The sequence below is a fragment of the Chiloscyllium punctatum genome, chromosome 15 (assembly GCF_047496795.1).
Source record: "Chiloscyllium punctatum isolate Juve2018m chromosome 15, sChiPun1.3, whole genome shotgun sequence".
NCBI classification, from domain to species: domain Eukaryota; kingdom Metazoa; phylum Chordata; class Chondrichthyes; order Orectolobiformes; family Hemiscylliidae; genus Chiloscyllium; species Chiloscyllium punctatum.
Genome location: NC_092753.1, coordinates 72,011,868 through 72,031,033, shown reverse-complemented (window position 1 = coordinate 72,031,033; position 19,166 = coordinate 72,011,868). Strand labels below are relative to the sequence as shown.

Below are 19,166 nucleotides of genomic sequence, written 5' to 3'. Positions count from 1 at the left end.
TTATATGGGCATTAGAGTTTTGTTAGTTATATGCCAGTGCTTCATAATTATTTGTGAGTAGTTAGTGTACTTTTTTATTATAGGTAGTAACTCTTGTTAAATATACAAATCTGGTCCATGTTTTGTCAACCTTGTCTAAAAGGACAGGTAAATTGGGGAATTCTGCATACTCATTAAAATATTTTCACTTGTGTGATGAATAGAAATGATTTCCTGAGATTAGTGTGACTCTATTTTCAGCATGCTACCCAGTGAAATCTAACAATTGTATTTCAACAATGCTATTAGAGGCTACTTTGATCTTGACAACAGTCAATGCTCCTTTGCAACTGGCAAGTATAAGGAAGGCAAATACCATTTATGCCATTATTAGTTCAAGCATAACCACAGACAGCAAGCTAACCCACATATAATGCTCCAATGCTATGTCACACAAGTCATGGGAAGCAGATGCATGGCTATTTCCTGAAGTACCATTCTTAGCTGTCACAATACAAAGGAGACTTATCCCAGACCTTGTTCATGCATCCTTATGCAACCTGTCACAGTAATACAACAGTACATTTCGACAGTTCCATGACAGCATGCTGGCTCGTATCTTGGATGGCATTGAGTCTTCTGATCCATCCCTAGTAGCTAATGGAATTAAATCAGCATTGCACACTAGCACCATTCATCTTCAGCATTTTTATTCCTTCTCTCCATGTTCTTAAATGCCTTCATGATACTTATCATGGCATCAAAATCAGAAATTGCATGGATTGGAAGGTGCTCAAATTGGAGACAACTCCAGACAAAGATCAAGGTCTCTGAGGGAATACATTGTCATTTACTGTTTACTGTTTGCTAATAACAATGAGTCAGAGTGTAACCTGTAACATAGAATGGACTGTTCTTCAATTCATGTGACAACTTCAGCCTTAAATAAACTGAAATAATGTACCAGTCTGCAGGAAAGCCCCATCTTGAACCCAAGAAGGTTTCAGCTCATGTTCAGGAGTGAATAAGTTCACTTATCTTCAAGGCACACCACCTCGATGTTGCCTAGATTGTCGGTGAGTCACATGCAAGAATTGTAAAACCAAGTGTAGTCTTCTTCAGACATTGACCATCAGTCTGAGATTGAGGCAGAGTTAGTCTGCCTTGCAAACAGAAAGGGGGAATAATTATTCTGTCCAGTCTGTTGTTGGCGGGAAAGATGTGGACATTGTAGGAGTGTCATGCGAAAAAAGTTAACCACTTCCACTTAAGCTGCCTTTGGAAGCCCTTGAACATCAGATGGCAGAACATTTTTAAAAAGAAAGACACTGAAGTGCTCACCTGAGTTGGCAATGTCAGGATTCAACAAGTCACAACTGAGTTGGACTGGTCATAAAGCAAATGTGTTTATGGGGTGCAAAGGAAGCACTACAAGGACATTTTGAATCTTTCATTTATATCAACTTTGATGCTGATTTCAAATCTAGCAAGAAATTCATCCCAAGTGTTAAACCTCTTGGGGTCAAACGAAAATAGTTGCTGCCTCCTTCTAAAGCAAGCACATATCACAGGCAGAAAGGTGCAAAGAAAGGAAATCCAAAGCCAGCGCCTTATTCAAAATTCAATCTGTGGCACCCTGTTCTATTTTCATCATTACCTTCAGGTTCCTTAGCAGGTACCTACATACCCACTGCAAACCTATCAAACTGCCAGATGATGAACATGATCTTCTTTAAGGATGAAGAAGAGAAAAAGACAAAGTCACCTGCCTATATCAGCATGTCAAATTAGTTGTCAGAATTGGCACAGCAAGGTTTTAAATAACAACATTCACCACTATCCCAATTACACTGTCTGAAATTCTTGCATTTGTTTTTCTTTTCACAATGGAAGACACCTTCCATGTTCACTGTTTTTAGAACAGAAGGCAGACAAATATTCCTGTCTTGGTATATATTTTAAATAGACATATTTTATTATTTCAGTTGGCATTTGATATTAATTCAAATTTTTATTACTACAAATTTTCAAAAACAAGTCATACATTTCTTTTTAAAAAGATTCTGCCTAATCGGACTCTTGATCATATGTTTAGTTGCTACATGTGAATCAAAATTAAAAGATTAATGTTTTTGTGCTTCAGAAATAGAAGTACCTTTCTAAAAGAAGCAGGTGTTCGGGCATAATAATACAGTGCCAATGAATAGAGATCCTCTATATCTTCAATCTCCAGGTTGCATGGAACATGTTCAAGAAATCCTGAAATACAAACATTTGCACCAAGTTTAAACACACGCTGACAAACAGTGCTTTGTAAAATAAGACAATTATATTTATTGCTTTAGTAATCTCCTTACTTGGAATCAGAGATTAGACTATGCAGTGGTAAAGGCCCAACATCCTTTGAAGGGGGAGGAACAAACAGGTAAACAAAGTTTTGCACTGATTTCAAATATAATTTACAACATTGTACACTGAAATACCCAGATGTTTATGGTTTGTACTTGGCAAACAATATTTACACATATGCATTATTTTTGCCACACATGCATCTTGTTAGCTGCACGGTCACAAAAGAAATAATTAACAGGGAGGACACACAGTTCAAAACAGATATTAAAATTATTTAATTTCTCAAAAGTATTTTTTTCAATCAATGAAGGTTTTTTCCCCTGAAAAGGAAGAACAAGCAAGGTTCGAAATAGCCGACTGGAAAACAGTGCAATAAACTATATACATTCAGGACAAAAAAAAAATTGCTGGAGAAGCTAACAAGTCTGGCAGCATCTGTGGAGAGAAAACAGTTTTAATTTTCAGATCAGTGATCTTCCTTCAGAAGTAGAAGCAGCTAAGAAAATGCAAGACTTACAATGAAGGGATTTGGGGGAAGGAAGGAAGGAGATGGGAGAGGGGCAAAAGAGGTGTGGGGGTGGGGGGGGGTGGGAGAGACTGGAAGGGAGAGGGGAGGTGTGGGGGTGGGGGGGGGGGGAGAGAGACTGGAAGGGAGAGGGGAGATGTGGGGGGGGGGGGGAAGAGAAGGGGAAGGGGGAAAAAGAGAAGAGGGGATAGGGACATTTGTTTTCTGTCTGTACCTATAAGGTTAGGCAGGCAAAGTGATTGTTAATAGTAAGCCAGGAAGAGAAGCTGGATAGGTAATAATGGAGATTGAGTAGTTGGACCTGGGCTGCCTTTGCTGAAAGCAACCTACTTCATGACAAGACAAGGAGTCGTGGGGATCGGTAATGGGTAAGGAAGTTGGTGTTCATGCTCTGAAATTGTTAAACTCAATATTGAATCCTTAAGTTTGTAAGGTTCCCAAGTGGAACTTGAGACATTGTTCCTCCACCTTGCACTGAGCTGAACTACAGCATTGCAGCTAGTCTGAGATAGAAATAATAGCATGCGAACACAGTGGTGTGTTGAAGTACCATGCAACACAGAACGCAATGTTCTACAAAGCGTTCTACCAGTCTGTGTTTTGTCTCCCCAATATAGAGGAGACTGCATTTCTCTCATGCTGGGCTCTGTATCCACCCATTTGCGCACTCCCTATTCCATGCTCCCATCAACATAAATACCGCCTTTTCCTAGTTGCTTTTAGTTCTGAAGGGTCAGTGAACACAGCTAACTCTGTTTCTCTTCACAGATACCGCCAATACTGCTGAGACTCTTCAGCAATACTTGTTTTTGATTGGTTCAGATCTCCAGCATCTGCAGTTTTGTTTGACCTAAATGCAGTTGTAAGTGCAGACAAAGGAAAATATTGATTTGTCTCTCTGCAATGGGTAAGGAAATTTCATTATTTATTCATGCAAACCAAATAGAAAGCTCTTACCACTTAATTTATATGCATTTCTTGAACCTTTCTGCAGTTGTGTGTATGTTCCCCACTTAGAAACGGTTCTATCATTCTTCTAACAGCATAATCGCTGCTCAATGTTCCAATATGCACAATCATTTCATTTCCTGTTTCTTTTGCTGATCTCCTTATGTTAAGCTTCAGGGCTCAGTTATAATATTTACATACAATATGCCAATAATTTCAATTCACAATGTTACTTTAAAGAAAACAAGGAAAACTATTAATCAAGGTGAAAATGAAAACACAGGATCACCTTCCTCTCAGTCCATTAGATTTGCCTTTGCCTCAAAGGGCCTAGTTATTAGATTATGGCAAAATGGATAGAACAAGCAAAATCATCTTGGACATCATGCCAATGATAACCTTGTCAACAAATGCTTGACAATGAAACAGCAGTAAATCAAAAAACCCATCAAAACAAAAAGTATACAATAAACTATTGTACCAATGAAGAATAAACAAACAATCTCCAGGCAATTTTTAAACACTTCTGTAACAAATCATTCATTCTATTATTCAAAGAAAGAGGAATCAAATCAACATGGAATTTTGGATCAGATGTTCTCCAAACAATTTACTCTGAAATACTTTAAAGTGACAGCTACTGCAGTTAATTATGCCATTACGTGAAGCACAAACTTGAAAAAAATTCAGAATATAAGCTAGCATAGTAAATCATGATTTATTCATAACAGTATGTTAGCTTGGGGACATTTGTGTTGTAGATTTTATTTTTCAAAGTAAACCATTAAATAAAATCAATTTCTGTAGCATGGAGTAACAAGACTGAGCATTTTTCACCTACTTCTTTGTCCAAATGAAGTGCCATATGTTGCTTTCTTTACAGTATAAGGAATCATTGTAAGGCAGAAATTAAACCAAATTATCATGCTTCAACCCTTGCTCTTCACCTTTTAGTTGCATTGGTGCTGTGCATCCTCAAAAGTCAACATTTTGCTCCTAAGGTCACATGCTGAAAACTGAATGCAGTTCTTCTTAAGGTTTAACCAAGGGTCTGTACAATTGTGGCATCACCTTATTTATGTAGTTCTTGACTTCTCTTGGGATAAAGTTAACATTCCTTTAGTTCGTCTCATTATTTTTTGCATGTGTGCACTCGCTTTTGGAAACAGAGACTTAAATCCCTTTGTTCCTCCACAGGTCTTGATTTTTTTTATCATTAAGAAAATAACAGGATTTGTTTTATTCAAATCAAAATTGGATGACACCACACAATCTCCCAACAACAAGACCAAGGAACAGGATATCTAAAATATCACGCCACCGATAACCTTGTCAACAATTTGCCAGTGAAATAGCTATGTGGCATTAGGGTAGATGATTCACCTTGATCTAGAACGGTAGAGTAGGCTCCAGACTTAACACTGCTTCTATGTCCATAACATGGCAGTAGAGTACAGACTGGTCAGCTCTAAGCAGGTAACATGACATATGGTATTCTGAATGAACTGCTGCAAGGAAGGTGGAAATGGTGAAGATTGGCTACAAGACCAGTGCAAAACATGAGGCTCAAGGTAGTAGAGACAGGGATTCTTATCAAGGTGACAACAGAGAAAAGGACTGGCAATGTTATAAACAAAAAGAAAGTGCACAGAAATAGACTCAATTGAGGAAGCAGCAGCATGTCCTTGTGCTGACAGGATTAAGCCTAATGAAGCAGTCATTGGGGCTTATGGATGACAGGGAAGATACAGATAGAAAGTGAAGATTTGGGTGGCACGGTGGCACAGTGGTTAGCACTGCTGCCTCACAGCGCCAGAGACCTGGGTTCAATTCCTGCCTCAGGCGACTGACTGTGTGGAGTTTGCACATTCTCCCAGTGTCTGCATGGGTTTCCTCCGGATGCTCCGGTTTCCTCCCACAGTCCAAAGATGTGCAGGTCAGGTGAATTGGCCATGCTAAATTGCCCGTAGTGTTCGGTTAGGGGTATGGGTGGGTTGTGCTTCGGCGGGGCGGTGTGGACTTGTTGGGCCGAAGGACCTGTTTCCACACTGTAAAGTAATCTAATCTAATCTAATCTAAATAGCACAAGAAAAGGCATCAGTTTTGTTTTGCTTTCTTTAAAATGGTTGAAGAACTTGTTTATCCAAGAACAATTGCGATGCTGGTGTTTAATGGTTTACATTTAAATGTTATGGTCAAATAATATTTTAAGGTAATGCATTATAAGTAATTTCTTAAAGATTATTTTCAAATTGTGATCTTGCACAGTAAGATCTGCTTTAAGAGGCACTTAAGTGTGTCATAAACCAGATTGCTGAGTGTTTTGTTTTCTTAAAGTCAATGGTTTCCTTCACAGCTGTAATACAGGCAAGTTAAAAAGCCCTTAAATCTATTCCAAAATAAAGATTATTAGATGCAGTAGGATCAACAATCAGAAATACAGCTTGTTGATGGAAGGAGCTAAGAGATCACAATTGAGAACTGGATCTATACATGGAATGTAATACCATATTTTAAGGGCCTTGGTAATTGTAGAGGGTTGAGAAGTAGGCCATAACAATATGGATATATGTGCTGGACAGCAGGAAGGCAAAGACTGCCCCCAATTGGACTTAAATAGCTCCAACCATTCAATGCCTACTTTAATGGAGACCAACCTTTCCAAATTCTCCAATCAGCAACTTTTCAAAGGAGCATTACAAGAACTCAAGGTTTAGCTATCCATTTCTTATTACCTTTTGCACAAAGGAAACAATTAGCTCACTAGCCACAGAAGTCAAGGAAATCAGCCCCACTATTTCCAACACCTTGAGGTTCAACAAGGATCAAGTCAAAGTTAATTTTGAATGGATAACTCCTTTCAGAACAAATATTACTTGTAAATCATTGGTGCATCAAATTAACATTCTAGATATATGCAAATTCTTTGATTGTTTTAAACTTGCCTGTTTTTTAAAACAATAATCCAAAGTGATATAAGGAGCCAATTAGAAAGTTTAGGCGGGAGAAAAAGTAGCACACAAGCTTTTCATCTTTGGAGCCAGTGCATAAATTCAGCATAGTCAGACAAAAGTCTTCTGACTGTTGACTGTAAGAAATACACATGAAATGAGTCTGGGCAGCCTCAGGCCAAACAAATACTATTTGAAAAAAAGACTAAGCAATTAGTTTGGCACAAATTTGCATCTTATTCCAGAAGTCACAGGACAAGTGACTAGTTTGGGAAATTGAAAACAAAAACTGTGTCACAATAGTGCAAAAGCCCCCTTTGGAAAATGGGGCAAAGCATATTGCTGTAATAAATTAGATAATATTTTAACCCTTAATCTGATTATGCTGACACTGAACATGTTGGTGGCAAGATTTCAATTTCTTACCATTAAAATCCCCTACCCTGAGTAGATGATAAATGTTAAAAATGTTACTGAGAAAGTATAATCAAAATATTTTAAGCTAATGAAAATGGAGAATTCTTACAAAGATATTGAGCAGAAAGAGAAAGTAATTTCTCATTTCTAAATTATTCAAATGACAAACATATTCTCTCTACTTGCTTTTTTAGTTCCATAATATACTGCATTATGGTTTACATAAGCAGTTACCATATATATTTATTTTCCTAAAGTGGAAGGGAATGTTATGCCATTGTGGTTTGACTAAGAAATAGCCTAAACTGAGCTTCAGCTACACCTAAAAGTTTTGCTGCAAACCTCATTTTGAAAGCTTGAACAATGTGGCTTAAGTAGTTAAACTTACATTGCTAGTAATAAAATTCCTTCTTTCCAATATTCTCCTTAAGCAATACACAATCACGAAGGTTAAACATGCATTTTGTGACAGTGTGGAATTCAGTGTTGTACATTGGTATCTATATATTATCAAAATTGAAATAGAATTTAGAAATCTTCTTAATATTTAAGGCAATTTTGCCTGGCTTGATAGAGAGGTGGAACACAGGAAGGGGCAGGTTGTTGGCAATCTTGAGGGCAACAATGCCCAAAGGAGAAATCTTGCAGTCCTTTCATGTAGTACATCAGAGTTTCAGAGGTGATGTCTCTCCCACGCATTGGTGATGTTATTGCTTTGTGGTTTTAATTTTGTTATTTGATTAGCCATTGATGATTCCTCGTGAAAAAAAAAAATCAATTATGAGCAGTACCTTGGCAGTTAAGGTCTCAGTTGCTTGGATATGGTACTACATAGTAACATTGCTGGACATGTGGCCCAGAGGTATGGATGAACAATCCAGAAACTAAAGTTCAAATAGTTCAAACATGGCAGTTTATTGAGTTGTCACAATTCACAACTGTTCTATGATTTTTTTTCTGAAAGAATCATAGAATTCCCGCAGTGTGGAAGCAGGTCATTTGGCCGATTGAGCCCATACTGACCCTCTGAAGAGCATCCCACCCAGACCCAACCCCCTACCCTATCCCTGTAGCCCTGCATTTCCCATGCACTAACCCATCTAGCCTGCACATCCATGGACACTATGGGCAATTTAGCATGGCCAATCCACCTAACCTGCAGATCTTTGAACTGTGGGAGGAAACCTGAGCACCCGGAGGAAACCCATACAAACATAAGGAGAATGTGCAAACTCCACAAGGTTGCTCGAGGCTGGAATCGAACCCGGGGTCACTGGCACTGTGAGGCAGCAGTGCCGACCACTGAGCCACCATGCCACCCCTATGGCATGCTGTACCCAATTTGGCCTATAAGAGATTCCTTCATTAATATTAAGGAATATTAACTCTGCAACATTTGGGCTACAAAATCACTCAATTGCATAAACTGACATCAATAGTGCAAGAAAATAGCACATTACTAGCTTTTTAAAAGGTAACGAAGGGTGAAAACTAAATGCTGATAACACTGATCCATTGAATTGTTTTAAAGTTAATCTTCAATGGTTATATTAATGATTGAAAACAGAATTAAGAATAGACAATTCTGTACATGCACACAGAAGTGGCAAAGTTTGAGTATGATGCTCTATTAGGCTGTATTTAAACAGGACCAGAAAAAACATTATGTCACAAAATAGTAGAGCAGAAGAAAGGTCATTAGGTCCATAATAATAAACCCATCGAAGACGGCACCAAATTCTCTTCACTGTAGCAACAGGCTTCTCCAGGAATTTCAAGTCCATTACACTACTTGGAAGTCATTTCCTTCAATGAATCACTAGATTTGCAAAGAATTTCTCAGTATTCATTCTAAATTTTCTTCTTATTAGTTAGAATCCATGGCCCCCATCTTGCTCTCACATACTAAAGTGAAGTATATTCCAAATTTACATTTCTATTGTGAATGAATCAATAACTAATTTGTAAAATCAGGAAATAAAACCAGGAAAATACATTACGGGAGTTCTTTTGACATCTAAAAGCAGGACAAATGCACACAATATGTTTGATCAAGCCTGACTGTAATGTAAAGAGTTAACAAAAACCAAGCAAAGAAAATAAGCTTATACAGATTGTATCTTGGTATTTTCCTTATCTTTGGTTGTGCAACAAAATGGGAAAAGGTGTGCTTAAAAACAAAAGGATGTGCAAGGGTTTGTGTCATTCTTTAAAAGTTACCAGCACTTATTCTAAGTACTGTTTATTCTGCTTCTTGTTAACCATTGGGCAAGTTTAGTTGCACCTGGAAGTATACACAATGCTTAGAGTTGGAACAAACACAGCTGTCATCTCTGGTTTGTTGCCTGTGCCACGTGCTAGTGAGGCAAAGAATAGGGAGAGAGGGGGGAGTTGAACACATGGCTGCAGGGATTGTGCAGGAGGAGTTCAGATACTTGGACAATTGGGGTAGGTGGGACCTCTACAAATGGGATGGTCTACACCTGAAACAGAGGGGGTACCAATGTCTTGGAGGGGGGGCTCTTGTTAAATTTACTAATACTCTTTAGGACGGTTTAAACTAATTCAACAGGGGGATAAGAACCTGAATAGCAGCTCCAGTGTACAGGAGGTTTAGACTAGTGAGGTCGTAAATAAGGTTTCAAGATTGCAAGAGTGTACCTGCAGGCAGGAAGGTGCTTTGAAGTGCGTCTACTTCAACGCCAGGAGTATCCAGAATAGGGTGGGTGAACCTGCAGCATGGGTTAGCAGTACCTGGACTTCAACGTTGTGGCCATTTTGGTGACATAGATAGAGCAGGAATAGGAATGATTGTTATAGCTTCTAGGGCTTAGATATTTCAGCAAGAACAGGAAAGGTGGTAAAAGAGGGGGAGGTATTGCATTGTTAGTCAAGGATAGTATTATGGTGACAGAAAGGATGTTTGATGAAAATTCATCTCGAGGTACTATGGGCTAAGGTTAGAAAGGAAACTGCAGGAGATGGGCACAATTGAAATGTGGAGCTTGTTCAATGAATAGCTACTGCATGTCCTTGATAGGTATGTACCTGTTGGGGAGGGAGGAAGTGGTCAAATGAGGGAACCGTGGTTTACTAAAGAAATGGAATCTGTTGTCAAGAGGAAAAAGGCGACTTATGTAAAGATGAGAAGTGAGGGCTCAGTTAAGGCACTTGAGAGTAACAAGTTAGCCAGGAAAGACCTAAAAAGAGAGCTAAGAAGAGTCAGGAGGGAACATGAGAAGTCTTTGGCAGGGAGGATCAAGGAAAACCCTAAAGTTTCCTCTAGGGTATGTCAGGAATAAAACAATGACTAGAGTAAGATTAGGGCCTGTCAAGGATAGTGGCGGGAAGTTGTGTGTGGAGTCAGAGGAGATAGGAGAGATACTAAATGAATAGTTTGTATCAGTATTTACAAAGGAAAAAGACAATGTTGTCGAGGAGAATACTGTGAGGCAGGCTATGAGACTAGATAGAACTGAGGTTCATAAGGAGGTGGTGTTAGTAATTCTGGAAAGCGTGAAAATAGGTAAGTCCCCTGAGCTGGATGGGATTTATCCTAGAATTCTCTGGAAAATTAGGGAGGAGATTGCTGAGCCTTTGGTTTTGATCTTTATGTCGTCATTGTCTACAGGAATAGTACCAGAAGACTGGAGGATAGCAAATGTTGTCCCCTTGTTCAAGAAGGGGAGTAGAGACGACCCTGGTAATTATAGACCAGTGAGCCTTACTTCGGTTGTGGGTAAAGTGTTGGAAAAGGTTATAAGAGAGAGGATTTACAATCATCTAGAAGGGAATAAGCTGATTAGAGATAGTCAACATGGTTTTGTGAAGGGTAGGTCGTGCCTCACAAACATTACTGAGTTATTTGAGAAGGTGACCAAACAGGTGGATGATGTAATGCTGTTGATGTGGTGTATATGGATTTCAGTCAAGCTTTTGATAAGGTTCCCCAGAGTAGGCAATTGAACAAAATACAGAGGCATTGGATTGAGGATGCTTTGGCAGTTTGGATCAGAAATTGACTAGCTGAAAGGCAGCAAAGGGTGGTGGTTGATGGGAAATGTTCATCCTGGGGTTCAAGTACTAACGGTGTACTGCAAGGATCTGTTTTGGGGCCTGGGATCTGCTGTTTGTCATTTTTATTTGTGACCTGGATGAAGGCATAGAAAGATGGGTTAGTAAATTTGTGGATGACACCATGGTTGGAAGAGTTGTCCTGATGAAGGACTTTTGCCCGAAACGTCGATTTTGCTGCTCGTTGGATGCTGCCTGAACTGCTGTGCTCTTCCAGCACCACTAATCCAGTATCCACGAGTTGTGGACAGTGTTGAAGGATGTTGCAGGTTTTACAGAGGGACATAGATAAGCTGCATAGCTGGGCTGGGAGTGGAGTTTAATGCAGAAAAGTGTGAGGTGATTCACTTTGGAAGGAGCAACAGGAATAAAGAGTACTGGGCTAATGGTAAGATCTCAGTGTCCAGGTACATAGATCCCTGAAGGTTGCCACCCAGGCTGATAGTGCTGTTAAGGCGGCATACAGCGTGTTAGCTTTTATTGATCAAGGGATTCAGTTTTGGGCCACGAGCTGATATCGTAGCTGTACAAAACTCTGGTGCTGCCACATTTGGAGTATTGTGTACAATTTTGTTCGCTGCATTATAAGAAGGATGTGGAAAGATTTACCAGGATGCTGCCTGGTATGGAGGGAAGGTCTTATGAGGAAAGGCTGAGGGACTGGAGGTTGTTTTTGTTAGAGCGAAGGAGGTTGAGAGGCAACTTAATATTGATATACAAGATGATCAGAGGATTAGAGTGGACAGTGAGAGACTATTTCCTCGGATGGTGATGACTAGCACAAGGGGACATAGCTTTAATTGAGGAGTGATAGATATAGGACAGATGTCAGAGGTAGGTTCTTTACTCAGTAGTAAGGGTGTGGAATGCCCTGGCTGCAACAGTAGTAGACTTGCCAAATTTAAGGGCATTTAAATGGTCATTGGATAAACATATGGATGATAATGGAATGGCGTACGTTAGATGGGCTTCAGATTAGTTTCACAGGTCGGCGCAATATTGAGGGCCAAAGGGATTGTACTACGCTGTAGTGTCCTTTGTAAAGTGAAAGTCAGCAGCATCAAATAGCAATTGTTAATGACAAAGGCCTTCTGTCTACCAACTATATAACCAAAGATCTTCAAAAAGGGAGATGGTTTCTGCAGTAAAATAAAAACATAAGCATGAAGAAAGCCAGTTTATTTTCCCTCATCACTTGATGCAAGCTGTGGCTTTTAAGCTAGAGACTAATTGTGAACCAGAAGCTCTGTGCATACTGAAATCAAGTGAAAGTTCCTGGAGAAAACAGATCGAAGATCAACAGGTCCTGGCAAACCAAAAGGTCATCGCAGTGAACCCTGTGGACGAAGACCATTAGCTGCTTTCTCAGTTTTTCTCTCCATTATATCACCAATGTTTTGGGTGTCAGTCTGTGTCTATCTACATGTGTTTGTCGAGGAAGTTAGTCATAGCATCTCTACAACTCCACACCGACCCTCCCATCCAGACCCATTCCCCCACCCTATTAGTCTAACATTTTCCTGACTAATGTACCTAACCTAGACATCCCTGAACACCATGGACAATTCAGCATGGCCAATTCACCGAACCTGCACATCTTTGGACTCCGAGGGGAAACCGGAAGCATTTGGAGGAAACCCACACAGATACGGCAAAAGCTGATGTAGACAGTCAGTCAGTCAGTCATCCAAGGTTGGAATTGAGCCCAGGTTCCTGCACTGTGAGGCAGCAGTGCTAACTACTGAGCCACCATGTCACTCTAAAGTTTAATAAGGAGGTTAGAACTTTAAGTCATAGAGTTACAGTATGTCAACAGCTTGTAGTTGATCAGCTATAACTGGAACCAATTTATTACAAAACAAAGTCATTCTTGTTAAGTACCACAATCTGGTTTCTGTTGTTAGTTTTAAAAAGACAGCTAAATTTGGGAATTCTGTGTACTTCGCTAAAGCTTTTGCGACAACTCTAGGAATAGCAGGGCTCAATTTCCAGTGTGGTACCCTCATGAGAGTGACAAGCTACATGCAATGATAAGCAAATCCTGTGCTCTTTAGAAATTAAATCTATGCTTGCTGACATCAATGTATGCAATATTCACTGCTTTAAATCACATGTGCAGATTTCAGGGGGACTGGAGGTAAGAGATCAGGACTGAGGCAGGTAACAAGGAGGAAGTGTTATCAGGAGGAGAAGGGGAGAGGGAGGGAGGGAAGAAATTGGGAATCTGGGAGGGAGGGAAGAAATTGGGAATCTGGGAAGGAGCAGAGGGAAGAGTGGGGGTTTGGGAAAGTATGGAGAGGACATCCTAGCTCCTGAGCTTTCCTCGTCGCATCTCATCCCATCCTCCCAACTCCGGAGTACTCCTTGTTGCTCCCACCCCACTTTGGGCCCTCTTCCCTTAGCTCAGAGGGTTTCAAAATTTTAAAATCACATTCTTCCCTGTGCATGCACAGTAATACATTTGTACCTGATGTCACGTGTAAAGTATTTGTGATAATATCAGTGTTTCGACACGTGCATTCCCAAATGAGCGCACGTACATTGTTCCTCAGTTGTTGGTGTCAACAAACACTATTTCAAACAGATTTTTAGTACAAATGTTATCAAAACGTCTATATGCTCACTCTAAGATAGAAATGGCAGCTGGAAAGGAATGCAGCCGTTGGATTGTTGAAGTTTCAAGATTTCAAGTTTTATCTTTCTGATTCAGACATTATACCATTTCAAAATTTCCGATTTGTGAGACAAGATTTTCAAGTTATATATATATATTTAAATGGAAAATGCTTAAAAGAGTTGATGTTTAAATTGAAACATGTTCAAACACATTACTTTTGACACTTATTTGTTCAACATTAGCTCAGATAGGTAAGATAGAAGGTTCAATAAGAGAATTCAAAAGGTCTTCTCAAATTTAATTAGCCTTAATTACACCTTTCTGAAAAGATGGACAAAATAAGTCAACTATATCTTCTGTCAATTAGTGAGAACAATTTCAAAATTATGTGCTAAACATCTAGCCTAAATATTGACCAAGAATGATCATTTCATCCATTTTCTGTAGTTGAGATGACAATATTGTGTTCGTTTCTTTGTGGGGGTTAAGTATTTATAACAATGAACATGGGGTATTTAAGAATTCTTCATTAAAAACAATACATGCAACTTCAATTGGAAAGAAAAGGAAATTATTCCAGGAATGGTATACTTACGAATGAGGTTTTCCTTACATTCTGCCTCTTGAGACAATATAAATTCTCTGGGGAAAAAAGGACAGATGTATTTTTGTTCTTGGATTAAACACAAAGTACTGAAAATATACATGAAAGGGATCTTCAAGATCAGAAATCACTTGGTATTCAGTTCACAAATGATCCAATTAGACTGAAAAAGGTTCTGAAGAGTCATACCAAATTTAAAACATTAATTAGTTTTCTCTCTGCACTGATACTGTCAAACATGCTGAGTTTCCCTACTTTGCGTTTGGTGTAATCTGAAAACCCATGTTTAAGCACAGCAGCCACAAAACCTTGCTGTTCGCTGACTCCCTTGCACACACAACCCCATTCTCATCCTCATTGCTGTTTAATTACCAAAGAACACAGGTAACGTGACATTAGCAATGGCCCATTTAACAACCCTCTCTAATATACCGCTACTCTGTCTCTAGTACCTGCTGCAGGCCCCCAACTTGTCATTGTCCACTACATACAGGCAAGTAACGAGACAATTCCAAAGACGAGCTTTTATTTACATGTAGCAAAAGCAAACACAAACAAATTGGATATAGGCTGCAATTTACCACCACAATGCTAATCAAATACTGGCATAATAAACAACTATATTATAGTCTGCAATTGCCTGCTGGGCTCAGCTTTGATCAACTGAAAGTGGACCGTGACCAATCTGAGTGCATGAGCGAGTGGCTGAACTCCTGGATTATGAGCGAACGGTATTGAAGCAAGTCAAACAAACAGTCAGGGCAGGCAGGAACAAGCAGGGCTGATAAATTAAACTGCACTTATTTCAATGCAAAGAGGTCTAACAGGGAAGGCAGATGAATTCAGGGCATGATTAGGAACATGGGACTGGGATATCATAGCAATTATAGAAACGTGGCTCAGGGATGGACAGGACTGGCAGCTTAATGTTACAGGTTACAAATACTACAGGAAGGATAGAAAGGGAGGCAAGAGGAGGGGGAGTAGCGTTTTTGACAAAGGATAACATTACAGCTGTACGGAGGGAGGATATTCCCAGAAATATATCCAGGGATGTTATTTGGGTGGAACTGAGAAATAAGAGGGATGATCACCTTATTGGGATTTATTATAGACCCCTAATAGCCAATGGAAAATTGAGAAACACATTTGTAAGTAGATTTCAGTTAACTGTAAGAATAATAGGTGGTTACGGCAAGGGATTTTAACTTTCCAAACATAGACTGGGACTGCCATAATGTGAAGGGGTTAGATGGAGAGGAATTTGTTAAGTGTGCACAAAAAAAAAATTCTTAATCAGTATGTCGATGTACATACAAGAGAAGGTGCAAAACCTGACCTACTCTTGGGAAATAAGGCAGGGCAGGTGACTGAGTTGTCAGTGGGGGAACACTTTGGGGCCAGGGACCATAATTCTATTAGTTTTAATACAGTGATGGAAAAGGATAGATTGGATCTAAAGGTTGAAGTTCTAAATTGGCGGAAAGCCAATTTTGATGGTATTAGGGATGAACTTTCAAAAGCTGATTGGGTGCAGATGTTCACAGGTAAAAGGGACAACTGGAAAATGGGAAGCCTTCAGAAATGAGATGAGTGTCCAGAGACAGTATTTTCCTGTTATGATGAAAGTAAAGGCTGGTTGGTGTCGGGAATGCTGGATAACTCAAGACATTGAGGGTTTGGTTAAAGAAAAAGGAGGAAACATAGGTCAGGTATAGACAGGAGAAAGAGAGTGAATTCTTAGGAGAGTATAAAGGCAGTAGGAGTATACTTAAGAGGGAAATCAGGAGGGCAAAAGGGGACATGAGATAGCTTTGGCAAATAGGGTTAGGGAGAATCAAAGGGTTTTTACAATACATTAAGGACAAAAGGGTAACCAGGGAGCGAATAGAGCCTCTCAAAGGTCAGCAAGAAGGCCTTTGTGTGGAGCCGCAGGAGATGGGGCGAGATACTAAACGAGTACTTTGCATCAATGTTTACTATGGGAAGGACAAGGAAGACATATGCATAAAGGTAGATAAATTCCCAGGAGTTGATCAGGTGTACTCTAGAACACTGTAGGAAGCTAGGAAAGTGATTGCTGGGCCCTTTGCTGAGATATTTGTATCATCGATAGTCACAGGTGAAGTGCCAGAAGATTGGAGGTTGGCTAACGTGGTACCATTATTTAAGAAAGGTAGTAAAGACAAGCCAGGGAACTAGAGACCACTGACCCTGATGTTAGTGGTGGGCAAGTTGTTGGAGGGAATCCTGAGGGACAGATGTCCATGTATTTGGAAAGGCAAGGACTGATTAGGGATAGTCAACATGGCTTTGTGCGTGGGAAATCATGTCTCACAAACTTGATTGAGTTTTTTGAAGAAGTAACAAAGACGACTGATGAGGGCAGAGCCGTAGATGTGATCTATATGGACTTCAGTAAGGCGTTTGACAAGGTAGCTCATGATAGACTGGTTAGCAAGGTTAGATCTCATGGAATATAAGGAGAATTAGCCATTTGAATACAAAACTGACTTGAAGGTAGAAGACAGAGGATGCTGGTGGAGGGTTGCTTTTCCAGACTGGAGGCCTGTGACCAGTGCAGTGCCACAAGGATCGGTGCTGGGTACAGCGCTTCTTGTCATTTATAGAAATGATTTGGATGTGAACGTAAGAGGTAGAGTTGGTAAGTTTGGAGATGACACCAAAATTGGAAGTGTAGTGGACAGTGAAGGAGGTTACTTCAGTATACAACAGGAACTTGATAAGATGGGCCAACAGGCTGAGAAGTCACAGATGGAATTTAATTCAGATAAATGAGAGGTGCTGCATTTTGGGAAAGCAAATCTTAGCAGGACTTCTACACTTAATGGTAAGGTCCTAGGGAGTGTTGCTGAACAAAGAGACCTTGGAGTGCAAGTTCATAGCTCCTTGAAAGTGGAGTCGCAGGTAGATAGGATAGTGAAGGTATGCTTTCCTTTATTAGTCAGAGCATTGAGTATAGGAGTTGGGAGGTCATATTGCCACTGTACAGGACACTGGTTAGGCCACTTTTGGAATATTGCATGCAATTCTGTTCTCCTTCCTAGCAGAAGGATTAGATTAGATTATTTACAGTGTGGAAACAGGCCCTTTGGCCCAACAAGTCCACACCGACCCGCCAAACCCACAATCCACCCAGACCCATTCCCCTACGTTTATCTCTTCACCTAACACTACGGGCAGTTTAGCATGGCCAATTCACCTAACCTGCACATTTTTGGACTGTGGGAGGAAATCGGAGCACCCGGAGGAAACCCACGCAGACACAGGGAGAATGTGCAAACTCCACACAAACAGATGCCCACAGGATGTTGTGAAACTTGAAAGGGTTCAGAAAAGATTTACAAGGATGTTGCCAGGGTTGGATGAATTGAGCTATAGGGAGAGGCTGAATAGGCTGGGGCTGTTTTCCCTGCAGCGTCGAAGGCTGAGGGGTGACCTTATAGAGGTTTATACAATCATGAGGGGCATGGATTAGATAAATAGACAAAGCCCTTTCCCTGGGGTGCGGGAGTACAGAACTAGAGGGCATAGGTTTAGGGTGAGAGGGGAAAGATATAAAAGGGACCTAAGGGGCAACTTTTTCACACAGAGGGTGGTACATGTATGGAATGAGCTGCCTGAGGATGTGGTGGAGGCTGGTACAATGCAACATTTTAGAGGCACTTGGATGGGTATATGAATAGGAAGGGTTTGCAGGGATATGGGCTGGGTGCTGGCAGGTAGGACTAGATTGGGTTGGGATATCTGGTCGGCATGGACGGGTTGGACCGGAGGGTCTGTTTCCATGCTGTACATCTCTATAACTCTATAAATGGCATGTTATTTTCACCAAATGTTAAATGCAGCAATAGAAAAGAACATTTCAAGAAAGAGAGATTGAGCATGGAGTTGTACTGTTGAATGATCTGTCATGCATGATGGGATGAAGGGAAGTAGGATGTTATAAAAAGGTCAGATCAAACAAAAAGGAACCCAAGATGAGAGGTACAGCATGGCCTTGAAGGGACTTGAGGAAGAGTACTTTAAGTTTAGTGTGTTGGTGGATAGGAAGTCGGCTGAGGTCAGCAATAAAAAGAGTGATACAACAGATACCAAATCCCCTTCCAGAGGCCAAAAATAAAACATGGACAAGGCTTTTGATGATAGCAAGGTTAAAATCTTACAAATATTGCAACATGAGGTCTCATGCAGTTTTGCATTATCTGTTTTGTCTGAGCTGTAAAGATGATATCTTTGTACTTTTGATTGTTGACTAAAATGACAAAAGAACTTGTCTAAACCTAAGGATCATGAAACGAATTGTTGCACATTTGAAAAGTAAACTGCTGAAACTTGCTGCAAATCATGTCTACACTGCACTATTATGCAATAGGGGAAAGCTGTTTGCAGACAAGCCAGCACCTATGTGTTTAAAGAGAGATTCAAACAGCAAGCAGTTAATGATTGCCTTGCGGAATTGTGAACATGTATGCATGCCTGTCAATAATTATCTGATAGGCTCTGGGTAGTTGAACAGCTTGAGGTGTGCATGATACTAGCAGAAGCCCTCAGGACTGGTGCAAGGGGCAGATGGCAAAATACTTGAAATAAACTGAACTTCTTCAGTATTATTCTCAACAGTCTGGCCTTTAATCACTAACTGTGAGAATTTGCAGATAGTGTACCAATTGCTTG

The 19,166-nt window shown here is 40.1% G+C and overlaps 1 protein-coding gene across 3 annotated transcripts in view; it reads right to left on the bottom strand.

Moving 5' to 3' along the window:
• The window catches only part of tbc1d23 (TBC1 domain family, member 23), an 81,530-nt gene that overhangs the window by 22,718 nt on the left and 39,646 nt on the right, over positions 1-19,166 (bottom strand). For all 3 annotated transcript variants that reach the window (XM_072585441.1, XM_072585439.1, XM_072585440.1), the window contains 2 exons: positions 14,460-14,506; positions 2,135-2,238 (listed from right to left, as the gene is read on the bottom strand). In XM_072585441.1, coding sequence (XP_072441542.1) covers positions 2,135-2,238; positions 14,460-14,506 — 151 coding nt within the window. The remainder of the gene's footprint in view (positions 1-2,134; positions 2,239-14,459; positions 14,507-19,166) is intronic.